This window comes from Acromyrmex echinatior, chromosome 3, assembly GCF_024713525.1.
Source record: "Acromyrmex echinatior isolate Ae372 chromosome 3, ASM2471352v2, whole genome shotgun sequence".
NCBI lineage: Eukaryota > Metazoa > Arthropoda > Insecta > Hymenoptera > Formicidae > Acromyrmex > Acromyrmex echinatior.
In genome coordinates, this window is record NC_141854.1 from 13,365,547 (window position 1) to 13,385,983 (window position 20,437).

Sequence of the window (20,437 nt, forward strand, 5' to 3'; positions counted from 1 at the left end):
TTCGAGAAAACAATTTTTATCGCATTATCTGCACAGACGCAAATAGTTCTATCGGACTCCAGCTGTATAAATTATTAACAGTTTTGTGCGTATAATCTATTTACAGCACGCGACTGGATGCCAGTAATGACGAGCATTTTTAAAGCTTTGAACGATCTTTTATCTTCCGCTGTTCGTGCTTTCCGCGCTTTGAAAGCAAAAGATAGATAATTTATTATCTTGGAACAAGGTCGGATAAGAAGAGATGTTCAAATAAAAAGTACATTTTTTATTACATATTATTATCTCTTAAATCACATTTATAACTTATTAAGTCACTTTCGTAAAACTATGCACTTTTAAAGAACTAGAAAATAAAATAAATATATAAAATACAGTTTGTTAATTTATTTTTAATCAATGATATCATGTATCTCTTCACTGTCGGCCATTCAACACCATCCGTCATCCAAGTGAACTAACAAATGAAAAAAAAGCCATAAAAAGCTATAACAATAAAATTTTTAATAAAATTTAATTTAAATCTCCAACAATTTTTATGTGGTTGTAAAAAAAATTTTTGTTTAATTTAATATTATATAAAAAAAAATATTACGAATATTTAATATGAAAATTGATATGCGCACGCATAAAATTTTTCGTAATAATCAATAAAAAAACGTCACTTCCTATTTCAAAACAGATCTACCTAAAAATTCCTGTAAAATCGTCGAGCGAAAAAACCGGATACCTTTTTCGGTGACAAAAAGTACGCGACAATCGCGTTCAGCCGATTAGAGGATCACGTTCTCCGAAATCTCTAGCGAAAGGGTGAGGGGAGACAAGAATTAGTAGTAGTCTGCGATTCATTATACCGGCAGACGTAGCGCGCGTTGTTTACGTCACCTAGCACGAACGGATTTATCACCACGAACGGTCGTAAACAGCCCATCAGCTTCTTGCTTCTTCACGCGTAGATATCCGGCGTGCGCAGCGCGGCGCGGCGATTTTATCGCCGCAAAATGCGACAAGCAGCCGCTTCCTCGTGCCAATTACGTCGTCTCGGAGGGAGACTTTGATCCGTTGTGCCACGTTATCGTGTAACGACGGAACATAAATGAGAATGCAGATTTATGATAGCACAAAAAACCTACTGTAAAACGGTCTGTTATTAATATCGATTTTTAGTAGTTGCCGTGTCCCACCAGCAAAAGTTGGCCAAACCTGTTATGTCGCGGTTACAACTTTACGAACGACGTAAACTCAAAAGCGTTTTTTATTTTTTTTTTGTCAACAAGTGACATGCAAAAGCTATATAAAATTATGTTTAACATAATAATTTTCTTTAGCAAGTGTATATAACAAATATATTGTATTATATAATTATAATTAGCGTTGCAATATAGAAAGCATAAAATCATCAGTTAAGTTTAAATACGATAAATCACAATGTTTTATCAGTAAGATTTAATGTAGGTAATCGCGACGAAGAGATACAAATAATTTTCTCCGCATTATTCTCCGATAATAAAATGGATAACAATTGATTTATGTTAAATTATTGTAAAGCAAAATTTAATCAATTATATGTAATTTTGTAAAATTTGTTTATATACATATATAACTATTGAAAGAGTACAAATACATATGTCTATGAGTGAATATAATAAAATCTAACTACAGCTAATTTAAGATAACATATTAATAAATTATTATAAAATACATGCGTTTATAATTATAGTTTTACATAATATCATAATTTTTCTTTGTTATGCAGAAAGTGTCTGACAAGTAAATTATTATTAAAGTAAAAATCTCACTAAGCCTACCTATTTCTATTGATTGGAATTATGATTTTCGATCAAGATTACTTTAAACAAAAATCAGAGTTTGAACTTCTCTCTAATACATAAACATAATTAACTCTTGTGCAAGATAAATAGCTTTCCATCATGCCTCCTAATTAGCGCTGACACGCTTCATATGCTGCCGACGAAAGCCTACATAAGTGTCACGAAGTTTTGCGCGACATTCGTATTTGTTCGGCTGTCGCTTAACTTTGCGCGGCGCATTCTCTCACAGTGTTCACGGTCGATTATCGATCATCATCGGCAGGCGGTGGATATAGATTAATTTCAAACTCGAATCAATTATACCTACCTATACGGTAGCAGCGGCGGCGACGGCGGCCGGTCGACCGTACGAGCGGTACGCCGAATCTAATTAGTAATGCCGATTTAGCAAACCCTAATTGCGCGCCAACATATCACCCACAATTTATGCGACGGCCGTGTTATGAATCACCGCGCAGCGGCGGCCGTGTTTTCGGTGTGCCGTGTGTATATATCCACGGCGATTTGATATTAATTTCCATACTTATTATGCGATCGTTGCTCATGTAACACACCGGCCCATGAGTGCATCCGCTACCGTAACAGCGGATGGAATCTTCTCCCCGACATTGAGAGACCATTTCTTTCCTCCACAACGCGTAATTAATATTGCGTGAATGTACGTAACATTTTTTTGGCATTAGTCGTGCAAAATGTATCCCGCATGAATCTTGCGTTTCTGTCATTATTGTTAGTTCTATTAAGTTTATTTACAGACTATTTACAGACCATTTTATTAACATTTATATCATAATGGAGTACACTATTTTTTTTAATTATACATTAATATGTATAATAAACCATAAATATATATAATGAACTATTTGTTATTTAAATTATTAAATTATTAAATTATTAATTAATTTTACAAAATCAATAATTATTGTATTTTATATTATTATAAAATCGATTATATAGATAATGGATAACATAAAATATCTTCTGTAGCAATATTTCATACAAAAATAATTTTAAAATAAGAGATATAATATTAAACTGTCACTATGTATGTCAAATTACTTCCGAACGAGCGTATCAATATCATTGGATTTACACAAATTAAAAGTGATATCACGTTTTCATTTGCAACATTTGAAGAACATCGCATGTTATCGTAACGCGCCATACGTGTTTTCACAACGTTGCATTTATGAGCATTGTACTGAATATTTAAACAACAGATTGAATGTTGGAATATTGCAAGTGTATCGAGTTTTGGACTTTCTCTGCATCTTGGTAATCAATACGGACGCTGCTAATGTTGATGACGTTGCTAATAAACACCTCTGCACGTAAATCGCTCGAGCCCACGATTATTATTAATTATTGTTTGAGCGTTAATTATGCGACGCCGCCACTTTTGGATAGATCCGCTCATGCTTCAGATAATTAATGAAATTAGTATCGGAAATGCCGATTATTAATTGTTTACACTGTATTAATTAAACCTAAACTTGACATTGTATATTCTGTGAAATTACATACTCATAGATCACAGTTATATCTTTTATAATTTAAAATTATTGTGTTCAGTTTTCGATTAAAATTATTATAAACGTGGTTATATGAACAAACATTACATAAGTAACATTTACATAATTTCTCATTCAAATTAGTATTATAATTATGTTGTACAATATGTTACAAATAAACAGAATAAAGTTTATAAAAAATGATAATAAAGATGGATATATTATATAAACAAGAAATTAGGAATAAAATAAAAGTTAATATATGTGTATTAAAATTGCTATTACATCTTTTTAATATTTATAAGTATAATATCAACTTTATTCTTATATTTATTTAATTATAACAAATATAAAATTAATTAGTACACTATAATAATGTTAGCACAAATCAATTTTAATATTGCTATTTATGTTTGTACTTTATATCGATGCATTACAATTGCATGCAAATATTACAGTAACACCTTTATTTTTTTTTTTATTGTTTTGCATGTGAATTAAAATTCATTAATCACGTATACAAATGCCTATGCATCGACGAGTTTAAACTGCGAATAATATTGTACTCGTCATTGAATAATAATTACCAACGAGCATTGCAGCAAAAATTGATAGCGTATATAGAGATTGACTAACATAGATTAACTAAACCAAAAAAGAAAGCAAAAAAGAAAGATTTCAAAGTTTCGTCATTTAAATAAGTAACTTGCACTAAACTCGTTCGTCGCGATGTTATAACGTTAAGCATATTCTAACCTATTTGGATAGTTGTTGTAGAAGTAGGGCTGAAAGTCACTTCTTGATAGAACTATTGCATTAACCCAATTTTCTCATAAGCGTTATTTAGATCTGTTATCTTTAACGTTGATTAATGTACCGTCACGTAATTTACTTACATCTTTTTATTTCAAGTATATTAATTGAAAATCTTGTATTCTTTTTTTAGATTCTAATCCTGTGTAATTATTTAATATTTTTTAGAAATATCAAGCAACGGATTTCAGACAAATTTCAGTACAATAATTTTACTCCTTCAAGCAGAAAATTTCAAGTCGTGATATAAACAGTGTAGAGCGAGAATGCATGAAATAATGGCATCAATCTTTCTCGACACTGCAAAAGTTTGAGGTTGTTAAATTAAGAGCTAATTTCGCGAAGTAATTTTTTTTTATTCAACGTTGCTAAGATAAAATAGAGCGAACTGCAGAACAATTATATGTTCATTGCGATTATGTAAAAATGATATTATGTGTCAGATTTGTACACGATTTGAGAATAAAATTAATCTTTTTTTTTTGAAAATTATATTTTGTTCCAGATTATTCTAACTTTATCACATTGTTTCAAAATGATATTATATTGTTTCGTTCTCCAATTAAATAAAAAAAAATTTTATTAGTTTCTTTCTTAAAAAATCAAACAATTCCTTATTTCTATAGATTGTTCTAGTTGTTCCAAATGGATAGTTCTAAGTGGATGGTTTAATCGAATAAAAATTCTCTCAAAAAAATCATTGTCTTCTTTTAAATGTGTACATGTATACTCTTATTTTGTGATTCGGATATAATAATCTTAACGGATATAGTAATCTTACGTATTATGTATCTAACGTATCTGTTAGTTGTATAACACACGTGTTTTATATTACAATTATATTGTTGAATGAGAAATTATAACTAACATTACATAAAACTTTATATATGCGTGACTCAAACTTTATTACTATGATTTGCTAATTTTCCGTAGTAGCCATTGGTTCACACCGGTTTTCCGAGCCTCGAAAGCTCTCATAATTTCAAATAATGGGAAAGTTTGACAACGACGAAGGAGAACTTCTCGCAATTCAATTTGCTCCTATCGATTCTTAAGTCCTAGATATTCGCACGGAAACGTCGTTCAAACTCGAGAGATTGTGCTCTAAGCGTCGACCAAGATATTTGTTTATTCGAACATTTCATCAGGAATCTTTGATAGTTTCTAACACTCTTGTAGATTCATTCCTTTGAGAAGAAAGATGCTGATCATATAATTTATCTCCTGTAAACTATAAGTAATCAAGTCTGTATGACATTTTTTTAAATTGTCGAGTAGTAATTAACCCTTAGTACACACGATTGGATCATTTATTTATTGGATCATGTGCATTTCTGTTTTTTAAAATATTATTAGGAACACTTGGTTAAATAATGATCCCTTTTTCCTTTTTTCCTTTTTTTTTTAAATATACAATTTTATAAATATTTTTTAAAGATGTGAAAATAAATAAATAAATAAATGTGTATGTGTGTGTGTGTGTGTGTGTGTGTGTGTGTGTGTGTGTGTGTGTGTAAAAAATTACTTAATAATTTTTATATAATTGTTAAATGATAAAAATTAATTGAGACACGAACAACTCATAATAAAGGACCGGAAAATTATCATATATACCAACTATGGATTAAATATAAATTTTATTTACGTAAAATACTTTTTTTGTAAGAAAATTACGAAAAGTATGACTTGTGTTTTCTTTTAAATTTATTATTTTGTAAAGTTGATCATTTAAAACAAAGTTTTTTAAATTAAAAAATTGAAAGTAGTTTCTAATAGATATTTATATATCCATATATTTTATTATTAAAGATACATTTTTAACTTTAAAATTATTAACAAAAGACGATTGCTCAATGCTCGTATTTATACGAATAATGAAAATAAAGAGACAAAGCATGTTCTAGTTCATGGAGGAACTCAAGATTACGATAGTAATAATTAGGAATTAATGCCATCGTAATCTCGAACTACTTCCGATATCAAGAGACTGCTGACACAAGAGAAGTGATGCACATTTGCATTTAAAGCAGACTGCTCTCAAAAAGACATAGATATATAGCTACCTATATCATAGCTTAGATCGAATTTATTTATAGCTGTGCATAAGATTTCACACGCGCCTCCGGAGAGAGAAGACGCAGCGCAGATCCTTTCTAATTTAAACTCAGAAACCTTATTTCGATGCAAAACCGCAGCCGTCAATTCAATTTGTAAGAAACTATAGCTATCAAATGAATTATACCACGATTGTCGAAAATAATCGTTTCCAAGGATAATAATGACATGGACTTAACGATTTGGTTTATAACAGTGTTATTTAATAGCGACGAGGTTTACAATCCTATTATGCGTTAAAATTCTTATGTTTTATTCACTATTGCTACTATCGCTTTTAAATTCATAATCTTCATAAAAAGAATGTGCAAAATATTTTATATTTTTTATTTTGCAATGAATTACATTCGTTAATTAATTATTTATTTATATTAATTACAACATGTTATTGTTATTAATTATACATTATAATTACAAAACATTTTGTATTTTTTGTTTTGCAATTTTAATCATAATATATATACGTGTTATACTTAATTATTATTAATTACATTATAAATGTATATTAATTTTATTCTATTATATTATCATTATTAATAATTATAATATTATTATATTTATGATTATATAATATCAGGATAAATTATTAAAATTTAGATTTCATAAATAACTTATTCTTTTAGTAATCCAAAATGTTTGCAACGTAAATATTTAATAATTTAATCTGAATCTTTAATTATTGAATGATTTCAGCAAGTATTTGTAATATTGTAAGTTATTACAATATAATTATTAATGTAACAATAATATTAGTCTGTGCGTTGTACGATGTATATATATTATATATATATTTACATACATATATACGTAAATATATACAATGTGTGTGTGTGTGTGTGTGTATACACACAAGGTGATCCGAAGTTCCACCATTCGAAGTACATGACATAATACTTTATGCTAAAACAAACAACTTTTTCCTTTAGCAAAATTGCGTCCAATAAAAAATTTCTACATTTATTTGTTAACTTCAACCTACTCTTCTGCAAAAATTACTTATCGGATGCAATTTTGCTAAAAGAAAAAGTTGTTTTTTGTGCTAAAACGAACAACTTTTTCCTGTAGTAAAATTACATTCAGTAAATAATTTTTGTGTTTATTCGTATAACTTCAACCTATTCTCTAGCAAAAACTACTTAAATGCAATTTTGCAAAAGGAAAAAGTTGTTTCTTTTAGCATAAAGTATCATGTCCTGTATTCCGAATGCCGAATTTCGGACCACACACACACACACACACACACACACACACACACACACACACACATACATGTATATGTACAATATATATATGTGAATGCAATTCTTTATAAGCACATCTGATGGAAACCTTTCCTTTATTACTTAAGCAGCCGACTTTATATCGCAGTCAACTGCGAATGTCCATTTATTACTTACTGAGGAGCATACCGCGCGTCTGACCGTACATTGTGCTCCTCCACTATTTAATCACGACAAATCCATTAGGAAGTACCGTGTACTTCCATTGGATTGTCCATTGACTAGTTATCGGCAGGTCGCAATGACGGATTCATTAATGCTGAATCATTCACGATATACGGGTACTTATTAGCCGTGTTCCCGGATTAATACGATTATCTGTTTATCCACGTTGAATTGCTGAATACTGATTGAAAGATTACGCCTCGCATTATCGACTAATCGCATAAATTCATGTATTGCCAAGGGGATCATTGTCTATATATAATAAGCCTAATTCTCTGTTACAGAATATGCTGCCTTAAAACGTATATGCTTCCCTCTTACAATAATCAAAGAAGATATCATAAGTATGTAGTATACTAAAGTTTAATCAAACTCTTCTCTTCCTACTTTATCCTCTTCTCACCCGTAACTTTTCATCCGATGTATCCCAAGATTTGTTCTTGTCTAAAATTTACTGTTTTCGTTGCTGATCTATCATCCACTTTACTTGTCTATAAATTTACACGTATGCTAACAATGTCTGTTTATTTGATGTAATTAAATCTCTGTCTATTTGATACTATCTCGGCTACTGAGGCTATAATCGCGATCTCTAATCTGTGCCAAAATGGATCTCATCAAACGCACTAAAAGATTTGAATCCTTCTAAATCTTTCTTGCTCATTACAGGCTATCTCTTCATCTTCTTTGCTCATTATATCAAATTCTTCCTTTGTCTCATCTTAATCCTTTTAACATCTATTTTAATTCCGCATTAGTTCCTCGCTCCTCATCTATTAAAATACTTGGCGTCCACTTCGACTCTTTCTGGTTTTTCAGCGTTTATGTCACTGCCAAGTGTAAAATAGCTTTCTTTTGTCTCCCTATCTATTTCTCTCGTCATATTCTTTTTAACTCTATAAAAATTCCTCTTATCTTAACTTCTCATAGTTTCATTATTCTACTATGCTGGAAATGTGGTCTGCACATTCCAGCTTTGACCCAGCAATTACTTAACCGCATTCAACCCATCCAGAACTTCTGCCTAGGTTTCCATAATATCCATAAATATAATCATATATTCCCACTGCAGCACTCTAAAAAAATCGACAGCGCTTCAACTTTTATTTAGGTTGCTTTCTATATTGTATCTTTGTTCTAACATTCTTTTATATCTTCTTCGTCACCTTCTACACTTTACCGAATTTCATTCCTGCAACACTCCCGACATCCCTTAAGATCTATCCAGACAAATTTGCATAGCCGCATAAACGTATACATAAAGAAAATTACCCAATTACATTTTATGTTCGTGCTTATAATATTATAGAAATGTTGATTGGATAAGTTTCTTTATGGATATGATTTAAGCAGCTATGTTTATCTAGATAGATTCTTGTGATGGCTGCTTATCCTTTCTTGTATATTGTTCCATCAAATTCAGAATTATCTTTTCCTACACTGCCGCCAAATATTTTAACATATTATCTTCTTCCATCAACTCTTTCCTTTCTTTATCTTCTTTTCGCGCCACAGTGGCAAATTTTATCTCATCAAATAAATATACTGATTTCATCTCTTGCTGCTTAAACCAGCCAAGAAAGGCGATTTTTGTATGTTATCTAACACGAAAAATACTCTCTGACTTTAATCTGCATCCAACATCTGCCTCCTGTATTTTCTTTTTGTTTATTTTTGTTTCTTTTTTTTATATGTATGCTTTGTATGTTTTTCATGTGTTTTTGTGTGAACATAATATTATGTTAATGACTGTGTGTAATGTACAAATATTTTTAATGTAATTAAGTGTAATTTATAACATATTATTTCATTCACCTGGTACCTTAGCTTTTTGTGTATTTACATATTTCGCGTATTTCAGTGTAATTTTGTGAATACACAAGAAAATTAAATTAAATTAAATTAAAATTATCTTTATATGATAAACAAAGTTTATTAAATAAAAATAAATAATAATAAGTTTATTTTGTAAATTTTGTTTTTTAAGTAAAACAGGAAAAATTATGCTATAATTCCTTGATTTTTAATACATCTTTTCCATTATGATTAAATCATCTGTTAATAAAAAGAAGGTACTATTAAAAATCGTACGCCTGATGTATTGAAATATATATTTCAAATATTTCAAATCCAATACTAACCAAAGTCGTAATTCTCGACAGACATTTAAATCCTTTATCGACTATCCGAAAAAGTAAAATCAAGTCAAATGTTGTCAGATCTACTTTCACACATGTGGCACACGAAAGCTTTAATATCTTGAATTTCTTCCAGACTATCACGAAGAAAGTAACGTTTTAAACGTTACTCCGGGGAGGCATTCGCTGCCGCTGGTCGGAACGCACGGTTGCTTGAGGCGATAAGAAATAAAAATTATCATCATATGTGGATACCGCCGTGAAATGGCCTGTCACACGAGCACTTTGTCTTTGCATTATTATTTCTTTTATTACGCCGCTTTTTATCGTCGACCTTTCCATAACACTTTATTTCCTGTATACGATGCGATTTTCGCACCGCAGCCGTTTTTCCATGCAGACATGTGTCGTTTCCTCAGTTTATCGACATTTCGTCGCCGAAACAATGGTTTCGAGATCGTTTCAACAATATTAGATCATAAACTCAAGTCTAGTTACGCTAGTAAACCCTTTGTCACATATAAAGAGAAAGCATAAATCTTTTATATAAATATAATAGTATATCAAATAAAAAATATTTAAACTATTATATATAGGTACAATTATATGTACAATTATAGGTACAACTTTTTAAACAATAGGCAGAGATAACATTAATATAGAGTTTATTTTCATTTTATCTGACTATTTTCTTTACAATCTTAATACTGTCTATAATACTAATGTAATATTTTATTTTCAATTTAAATAAATAGATACTTTCAATACAATTTTTCATGATGATATTGCTATCGCAATCACGTTTATTGAAAAAAACTTATAGTAACTTTCTGTCACGTGTTACACTGAAATTGTCACGCGCGAGAACAGCATTTAAATGTCCAAGCTGAACCGACACAGTGCGAGGCGTCTTTGCGCTTTTCTCTCCTTAGAAACTTAGTTCATAAACTGCAACGCGATTAACTGCCGCTATCAACGTGACCAGGACATTTTGCCTCGAAGGCGACAGGAGAAAACGCGAGAAACAACGGCGATGTCCTAGCTATAATGCGAGCTCAACGTATTTCCCCGACGACGCCCAACTTCCGCCAGGACGAACGGCCAACATCCGGAGGCGGGCACATTTCTCTACAACTTGGTAATTGGCTTAGAACGAGCCTTCAACTCGCGAAATTTCTCTCGTGGAACCGTAGAAACACATATACTGCACTCGTACAATTGTGAAGAACAATTGTTATTACGCAACAGCCAGTAAAGGTGTTGCGCGAATCATAAATAGAAATCCAATAAATTTTTTATCTTTTTTTACATCAGAAATTGAGTTTTCCGGTATTAAACTGTGTTAATACTTCGATAACTTTCTAACTATTTCTATAAACAATAATATAACTTTTGTACGATATAATGGAAAATAATGTATTGTAGGAAAATAATGGGCAAAATTATAAGTTAAAGATTATCCGCATTCCTATAAAATTTGAAATTTACTCTCGGTTTTCTTCTTTCTTACTTTTATTAACTTTAGAATGTTATCGCTATTGAATGTATAGTATTGCGATCGATATGTATTAAGAAATAGACTACTCTTAATTAATTATTATGGACTCATAATTAATTCGTAATACAAGTTTTTCATATCTTTCACACTTTTAATAACAAAATATTTATTAATCTAGACTTGTATAACATAAGTAGCCTAATTATTAACTTAAAAGATGAATAAAAAATATATAACAATAATAATAACACAAAACTGCTTAATATTGAAATTATTTATACTGACCATCAAAGAATCCAAACAGATAAATAATGGAAAATTTTTAAAGACTAGTCTCCGCTAGCTTTTAACATGATAAAGTAAGCCTTCTAATAACCACCGAAGGCACAGTTTGATACTTAATAACACCGCTCATTTGTACGTAAAATTTACGTATCGATAACATTCTAATTGTAAGATTACGTAAGAAAAAAATTCAATTATTGATCTTCCGTCGGTGTCACGATATTTCTCCGCGCATGAGCGATCGATTCGAAATGTACTTTTGCTTGAAGATTCTTTATGCAAAATTTCTGCAGGAGTGACGAGTCGTAGAAGCTCTCAATATGAATGATTCCGTGATGAATTGCTACCTCGGTTTTCGTCAGTAATAAGGAATTCCAGGGCGCCCATTCAAGCTCACGTCGGAAGCGAGTCAATCTTAGCTCGTCGAGGTCGTCGCACTCGGAAATACCTGATCTACCATGCCAGACTTTGTTCACCAAACGACAGATGACCTTGACTCCGATCACAAAAGCTAAACTGCCATAACAACCCATCTTGGCTTCGAAACGTCTGACTTCCCATAACATTCTCTCGTATGGCTCATACACGATGCGAGGGCCTTTCCGAATTTGGATAGACGTACAGTAGACACAAGAAGAAGAGCGCAGTCGCCTTTCACGAGGAAACTTCTCTAAGGATAAGAGCTTGCCACAGGTTCTACACAGTCGTGTGATGTTGGTATTCGACCAGTCGAACAAATGTATGTCTTCCTCGATATCGCCTGAGATAAATAGAAATTATTAATTAATATCTAAATTCTTGTCTTAAAATTTAAAAATAATTCTACATATATGTATATAAACTCTTTCTTTAACTATTTAAATTTTTATTTACAGTTTTAATAAATTATTTGGAAAAAAAACTATTATGCTGCCGTCGTAAATGAAAGAAAAAAATTGAAAAACCTTGCAGAGTATTGCGTGCCAGCTTAAGAAAGCTCAGCTTCAGTCGATTCCTGAGCCAATTAAGTCTGCTTGTATTCACGTGACACGTTAAAAGGTCTAACTCTTGGTTAACTAAATAAACGAGCTCATGCGATTGGCTGCACGTGTGCATGTCAGCGATCTGTTTTACGTCGTGTAATAAATCGACCCGTTCTGGGATAGACAAATTTTCGTTGGCTAGCAAGGTATAAACGTTCCTGTGTTGGCGGGCTCGTTGAACACGCAAAGTGTCTACCAGAATCGGCCGACCGCGACTGTCCTGCCAGGTAATCGATCTGGATAATTCATCTAGGAATCTATATCGTTTTTGTTCTCTACTCTTGAGACGAACAATGGTCTTCATGGAGTCTATAGCGCGCAACAACTCGACTTCTTTTGACAAGATTAGGCCACAGGCTGCGATCTTCGATGATCCAAGAAGCGTGAGACTCGCTCGCTCGGTCTCAAGGATTCGCCAACGGTCTAGGAGATTGTAGAGCGACTCAAAGTCCGAACTCGTACGTGGCGGACAGCGATTTAGTATCACGAAATCCGTGCCACTGTAGGTGGACAACATCTGAGAACATTCTGCATGCTCGATCACGTTCGCCTCATCACATCGAGAAACATCAGCCACTTGGAAAATGTTCGCTCTGGCCGCCACTCTAGCTCGATAAGCCCTGCGGACCGACCCAAATTGATAATTGCTTAAATTTAATCGTAATGAAATTTTCATTCTTGTATACACAAAAGTATATTTTCACGAATTAAATTGTGCGAATAGATTAATAAAAATTAAAATCCCTTTCTTTAACTTTGTAACATTTTTATATTGTCTCAACAAAAGTTTAGAAGTAATTACAAAAATATTAAAGAGTTATATTTTCACTAATGTAAACATTTTTTGTGTAAAAATAAACTATATTGTGTATATATATAAGATGGCGCATAAAATGTAATACTATTTAATTATCCAAATTTTCGGATTTTGATAAATAATTCTCCTTACCAATTCTCTGTACCAATTCTGTTAAAAATAAATATATTACATAATATAAGGTAAATGATGACATTTTGCACCACTCTGTATATATCCTAAACATCTTGTTCATAATAAAATGACACCTCTACATTATAACATTTTTATATTGTTCCAACAAAAAATTGAGAAATAATTGCAGAAATACTGAAAATTGTGCTTACTAATTTAAACGTTCTTTGTACAATATTATGTCAAATTAGAATAATAGAATAGACAGAGCTATTCCACCAGTTTTAACTTTCAAGAAATTTTAAAAATTTACGACGATAAACAATATCTCTTTACAGTGATGCGCTTACAGCAGCTACATTATGCAACAATGATCGTTTCTTGAGAGCACTAGCACAACCTTTGAATATTCAACATGTGCTGTTCAGAAACATAAGCATTATCGCGAAAAATGAACACGAGAAATAAAAAAGCCCTACTCTATCCTATGCATTATAAATTATTCGTAATATCTTATTCATAGTAAAATCCGCACTTACCTATAACATCTCTGTATTTTAATAATATTATTAAGAATTCTACTATTATCCTGACAAGATAATGATTTGATCTCTTCGATCGATGCCGGTGTTCTAAAGGAAAAAATTCCAGGTACTATAATTCTGTCACGTGCATCGGGCAAAAATTGCATCGCCTCCACCTGCACCGCCTGATCGTGGACGACGTCAGTGACCGTGTCCACGACCGCAATGGTCTGTGTGATCCTACTTTTCGTTCCGTCGTCGCTGCGTGTTTGCGTGCAAGCATTGTGATAGATCAAGCCGGTAACGATATTCCTCCATCCTCCAAGAAATGGCTTTGTCCTTGAGCCATAATCTTGTATTCTCTCAACGATCGCCATGGAGCATCAGCGGCTATTCCATAGGATTTAACCGCCTATGTCTACAAGGAAAAGGTTTCGATCAAGAAAGTTGAAAGACAAAAGCATAATATCGCATAATAATGGATAGATTACGTAACTCTGTTTCTTCTATCGAAAATGTGAAATGAAGAAATATTAAATTTCAGAGAAACGAAAGCTCTTGTATTTAAAGGGATGTTAATATTATAATTTCTGATTATAATACAATGTGAATGTATTTTACAATTCTCACAGAAAATCATGCTTTAATTTCTCAGTAATAATCTTCAGCTTTCAAATGATAGATAATATTATAATACAACAATATTTCAGCATAAATTACGGTGAAATATATGAAAACAAAAAATTCCAATGTTTTATAAAATCATAAAATCAGAGACGATGATATAAAAGTAGTCCGAGATACGTAAATTACATATTTAAAAGCCATATTAATAAAAAAATATTATAATATTTAATACTTTCATAATATAATGTAAAATTATTCTCCAATTCTTTATTTTTATTAATTTTTATTTATTACTTTTTAGATTTAAATATAATAAAATAATAAAAGTTAGATTTTTTTATTGCAAAAATAAACAGAAATTATTTTATATGGATTATTTTTACAAAAATTATTTGAATATTGTTAAGTGTTTTAACATTCATGCATTGTTGAGAAGAAATAATTAATTTTTTATTCGTTTATAAAGAGATTCGTTTATAAACTTCTTTTCGCACAATAACCGATATTGTTCACGAAGGAAAAGACGACATGGATACTTTGAGTCAGCTATTTTACTTTATTTTTTCTTTTAGGTTGGTTGAAATTGCTTGCGATCTTTTATCTTCAGCATTGTGGCGCGATGGTCCATCCCATGGGACTTAAACGCCTACGTCCATAGACAAGTTAAAACCCGCCAAGTCCAGGTCGCAAAAGTGGAAGAATAACTATCGTAGCGACCTGCCGCTGGGATAACGATAATACTCGACAGTAAAGGAAATTACTATTCTCTTGGTTTAAAAGATCTGACAGCAAGCTGCAGTGGAAAATGCGCCAGCTAACACTTTGCACTTTCGCACAAGCTTTATGGAATCGCAAAGAGTGTATAGATATACAGCCGAGCAAGAATCAGCGGAATAAATACAAATAATCGAAAATTCTAGCACAAGCGCATATATAAAAATAATGTTACTTCAATCATATACATATTTTAAATATAATTATAATTGTAAAAATAATGAAATTGCAATATATAAAATTATTGGAACATGTCCTACAATAAATTTGAACAGGCCAACAGGATCATAATTATCAATATATACTATTTAAATAAATAAATATTTAATAAAAAAAAATAATATTTAACAATTAAAGAAATATTTAACATAAATTTTATTTTGCAATATATACTGTTTCATGTATCGTTTCTTTTTTAAAATATTCCATCTAAATTTGTAGTATCCCGATCGTCAAGAGTCGTTTATATTCATATTGTCTGATATCGAATTCTACTTTGCAATTTGCGACAAAATATACTCACATTGTTCTTAGAAAGCATTTCTCTTTCTGAAATATTTGTTTTGTATATTTATACGATACCATATGCGAGAGAAATATTTTCCGCAAAACTGTCGTATAAGTAAGATAAAATGATGTATATTTTATGATTAAAGAGACTATCGAAGTTGTCTGTTGAAATCTCGTGTATTGCATATTTATTATTTAATGTAACGTGTAAACCTTTTTTGAATCCAGTATCTTCGCTTCAACCCATTATTTCACAAATACATAAATTTATAGATCCTCGGTTTTGCAAACCGTTTGTTTCTTAAACATTTAAATTTATAGAGCTCTTATTTCTCGAATTCCGCCCATAGCATTTTAGATCTTTGACCTCTTTTTTTCCCGTTTAAACACTCGAGCTCAAATATCTCTCTTTTACGCAATTTTGTAAGTAAATTTAACTCTGTTAATAAAACGTTTATTTAACAATAAATTCGAATTGTCCACAACTTGTTGCAGCATAACTCTGTGTAACTTCGTAACAAAAAAAAATATTTAGAGAAAATAGTATTATGATCCTTACATCTATAATATAATTTATACCGCGTCTTAATATTTTCGCTATTAGATAAATTTCATTTATTTACAGAATCATTTGTTCACAACGCCATTATAGCGCTAATAATATGTTAATACACAATAATCAGCATTTATTGTAACGCATTTTTACTTTTAAGCATTTTGAAACATTTTAAAAATATATTTTGAAATTTAATTATTATTAAACTTAAGTATGTTCTAAATAATACAATAAATACTGATCATAATGTTGAGTCTAGTTGAATTGATTTCGATTATAAATAACATCGAAAAATATAAATCGTTGAGTTTTAAATTTAAATATTATTATTAACAAAAAATTATTGTATAAAATATAAATAGGGCATTATATCACCTTTATAATCTTCTGCTCTTTGAGTAGCATAAAAATAACACAAAGTATAAAAATAACGTGAAGATCTTAGAGAGCATGAGCGTAAGCATCTTATTTAGATTCTTTCCTTTTTCCACCGTGACAAAACAAGGAAACACTTTCAGAAACCCCGACGAAAATCAAAGAGAAGAAAGGTGCTCAGGTCAAGAAGAGTTATTTTCGTCCAACAATACTCTCGGCAAATAGCACTTGCGGCGACAATTTGCAGGCAATAATTGGGAAAGATGTTTATTTTGGACAAGGGAATTAGAGGAATGAAAGAGAATGGGAAGGGTCGACACTCACAAAATGTCGACAAGACGTAGCGGAAATCTGAGTATACTTTCTCGACCATGTATCGTGACACAAAACGTACTTTTCTGTATTATAAATTACGCGCGAGATGCCGAGACAGAAGGACGCGAGTTCTGTCCTGGTGTTGCTAAGAGACGGCACGGCGCGAGCACAGCAAAACTTTTCGCGAGATCGTCATCCACGAAGCGAAGTCAGCGGAGATGGGCGCGTTATACATATTTATGCAAAGCAAAGGATATCGGAGGGAGAATTTTAAGTTAGATATAAACGGACGAGAAAGTTTGTCGTCGCGCGACACCTTCCTCTCAACCTCGTCGGCGGAAGTTATGCGCTTCCTCGCAGCGAACGTAATTCGCTGGTAAACTCAGCGACAAATATGGATAAAACGAGAGATTAATGATCGCGATGAACGAAGGAGTTGAACCATTATCGAGCAAGAAATATAAATTGCTTAAGAATCCTCTGTTAAAATATTCATAATTCTTGTAAGTTAGCGTTTTATTATGGTCTTTTTTTTTTACTATAAAAAGTGACTATGACATTTTTTTCCTAAAGACAAAATATAGATTGCAGATAGCTTTAATGACTAGCTGGCTGCATAGTAGACCACTAATGGACTATTATTCGACATTTTTTTTTCAGGCAGAACGTAAAAGCCTACAAATGGCTTTAACTTACTTTGATGCATTTTGGCTTCACTTGTAATATTCATTAAATTTAAAAAAAAAATCAAGAGTGAAACATTCTATATCAGTATTATAAATATTTAATTTAGTTTATAATAGATAACAGAAAAATGCTATAAAAATATGGTACCGCATACGCATATAAATGTGATACTAGAGAAGAATTACCATTTGTAAAGTACTCTATAAAATGTCTGAATATACAGCGAGGATTTCAAGAGGAACAAAAGAAAAGGACTAGTGAGGTACGAAGGATTTTTGATGGAAAGCTGAATTTTATGAAGTACCGCGCTTTCTAGTGTACCCACATTGGTAATCGATGGAACGAAAAATGGTTTCATTTTACGAAGGCCAATGCTTCTTTAATAATTTGACTGGCCATTCTCTTTTACACCAGAACTCTCTACGCAAAAGAAAACCAAAAAAAAGAATTCAATAACAATTGGAAATCACGATTTGCACGCAACACATAATAACATATCAATGTAACTGGGATAGCTTTGTTAACGAAATGATGAAAAAAGAGAACAAACAAACGAGTCGATCGATTGCGCCTCTCGTGAATGATTTCGCAGCAAGAGACGAGTTTTCGATGGAAACATGCGGCGAACAGTGTAGACAGCAAGGGAAGTAATTAACGCAAACATAGCAAATGCAAAGAAAAAGAGCGCTTATTTCGCGTTTTTACAAGAGCACGTCCTTAATTGGGCGCTCGAGAAATATGAGAGCGACAATGACGATTGGAGATCCAAATATTACGAACAATCAACGAATTTAATTGCCACACGGCGCAATTATTTGCAGCACATAAATATTAATGCAATGTTCATTATTATAGAGAAGTTGGTGTGCCCAATTTCCTCCACTACGAATTTATAACAGATTCTCAAAATAAATACTTTCAAAATTTAAGGAAGAAAATTTATCGAGAGACTCACCCAAAGGCAACGCGAAAGCGTTGTCGCACGATATCACAAGCACTTCATAATTTAAGCAAAATCTTAAAATACTTTTCGTGTAATAGCTTTATAATTTTAATACGGTTTCTATGTAATTTATTAAAATTGCATTATCGCCCGTTATAAGCCGGAAAAATGCTTTTATCGCAAAGCGATTGCATTTCGCGAAAGATTGAACGACTTAGTCGGATTAAACTGAGTTGGTGCGCAAAGTAGTACACATCGTCGATCAAATTTTGACATTCGCGATATCCACTGGGATAAGTAGATCGAAGAGTAGCTTTTAATGCGACCTACGTATGTACTACCTCCATGTGCGAGACTCCGCAGCGCGGCACCTGAAAGCTCAAAGCCTTAAATCCAACGTTGCCAGTGGCAACGTGCTTGGTCGATCGGTCAAAAGCCTTCTCTTGTCCATTATTTTTCGATTTTGTGTGTTCCCCGATTCAAAAGCCTCCGCGACGGATATGAATTCAGACTGGTGTGCGGACATTATGCGCCCCGGGACAGAGAATTTTCGACGGCATTCATACATCTCCGCTTTCAGCGTTCTCTGCGAGATGCATGTATAACGCATTCGAGGCAAACATGCACTTTAAAACCTCAAGTGTATCAAATCTGATACGTTTTTCGCGATACCTGCGTTCCGAGGATGCTTTCTTAATATTAAGATCAACTAAATTCTCAAGTATATCTGGATTCGCAAGCTTATTTCAGAATTCCAATAACTATTATATTCTTCTCTTCTTCTTTTAATTTCCATTCTAACAAATTGCATTGAGCATAAATCGATTTGAATTATTCGCCCGCGGGACCAATTAAGGGTAGCGCGGCTGATATTTGCAATGCAAGTATATATAAACGAGATTGCGTTACGGCGATAAAGTGATACGATAGCGAATGGTGCCAGCTCTGAAACAGCGAACAATTTATATCCTGTTACGCAACAGCTTTTATAGTGCAAAAACCGCCACTATCTCCGTACGTTCCTTACGTAAAAGCTTTCACTATCGCCGGTTTCATTTAAACAATATTGTCCGATTCTCGGAGTAACATTGCATATATGATATAAAACCATAAAACCTTTTCTGCTATTTCTTCGGAGACTTGAACAACGTACCTGTATGTATCGGCAGTTGAGAAAAATTCATACATTGTTTAATTGTACACATATACGATAGACGGGCATAAATATAAAATATAAACATTATTTTGTATTATCAGAGTAACATGAAAAACTTATTAGTTAATTTTTTATTGGCGTTTCGTTTCTTTAAATAATTAATATAATAGATATATGAACAGATATAATAATATAAATACTAGCACGATGTCAGTTATAACGTCAGTTATAAAACTCAACAAGCATAAATTAAAATTAAATCTTAATAAGAATAAAGCAGCTACTTTTTGGTGCAAGTAAATTTTAATAATGCTTAAAACATTGTCCTTCTTTTATATAGTTTGTGTAAACATAAATTTCCGATTTGTTATTATGAAAGA

General features: G+C 32.0%; 1 protein-coding gene across 1 annotated transcript; it reads right to left on the minus strand.

Moving 5' to 3' along the window:
- Positions 1-1,817: 1,817 nt before the first annotated feature.
- On the minus strand, positions 1,818-19,563 carry LOC105153216 (IQ motif and ubiquitin-like domain-containing protein). The gene is made up of 4 exons (XM_011067940.2): positions 18,914-19,563; positions 14,130-14,532; positions 12,582-13,279; positions 1,818-12,397 (listed from the first exon to the last, which is right to left on the minus strand). Exons 2-4 carry the CDS (start codon positions 14,489-14,491, stop codon positions 11,832-11,834), a joined length of 1,626 nt encoding a protein of 541 aa, XP_011066242.1. The 5' UTR covers positions 14,492-14,532; positions 18,914-19,563; the 3' UTR covers positions 1,818-11,831.
- Positions 19,564-20,437: the final 874 nt, after the last annotated feature.

Coding starts and splice junctions, on each gene's coding strand:
- LOC105153216 (XM_011067940.2), bottom strand. CDS start 14,491: ATGGCGATCGTTGAGAGAATACAAGATTATGGCTCAAGGACAAAGCCA. Junction 13,280..14,129: donor AAAATACAGAGATGTTATAG/GTAAGTGCGGAT, acceptor GTCGGTCCGCAG/GGCTTATCGAGCTAGAGTGG. Junction 12,398..12,581: donor GGCACGCAATACTCTGCAAG/GTTTTTCAATTT, acceptor TATTTATCTCAG/GCGATATCGAGGAAGACATA.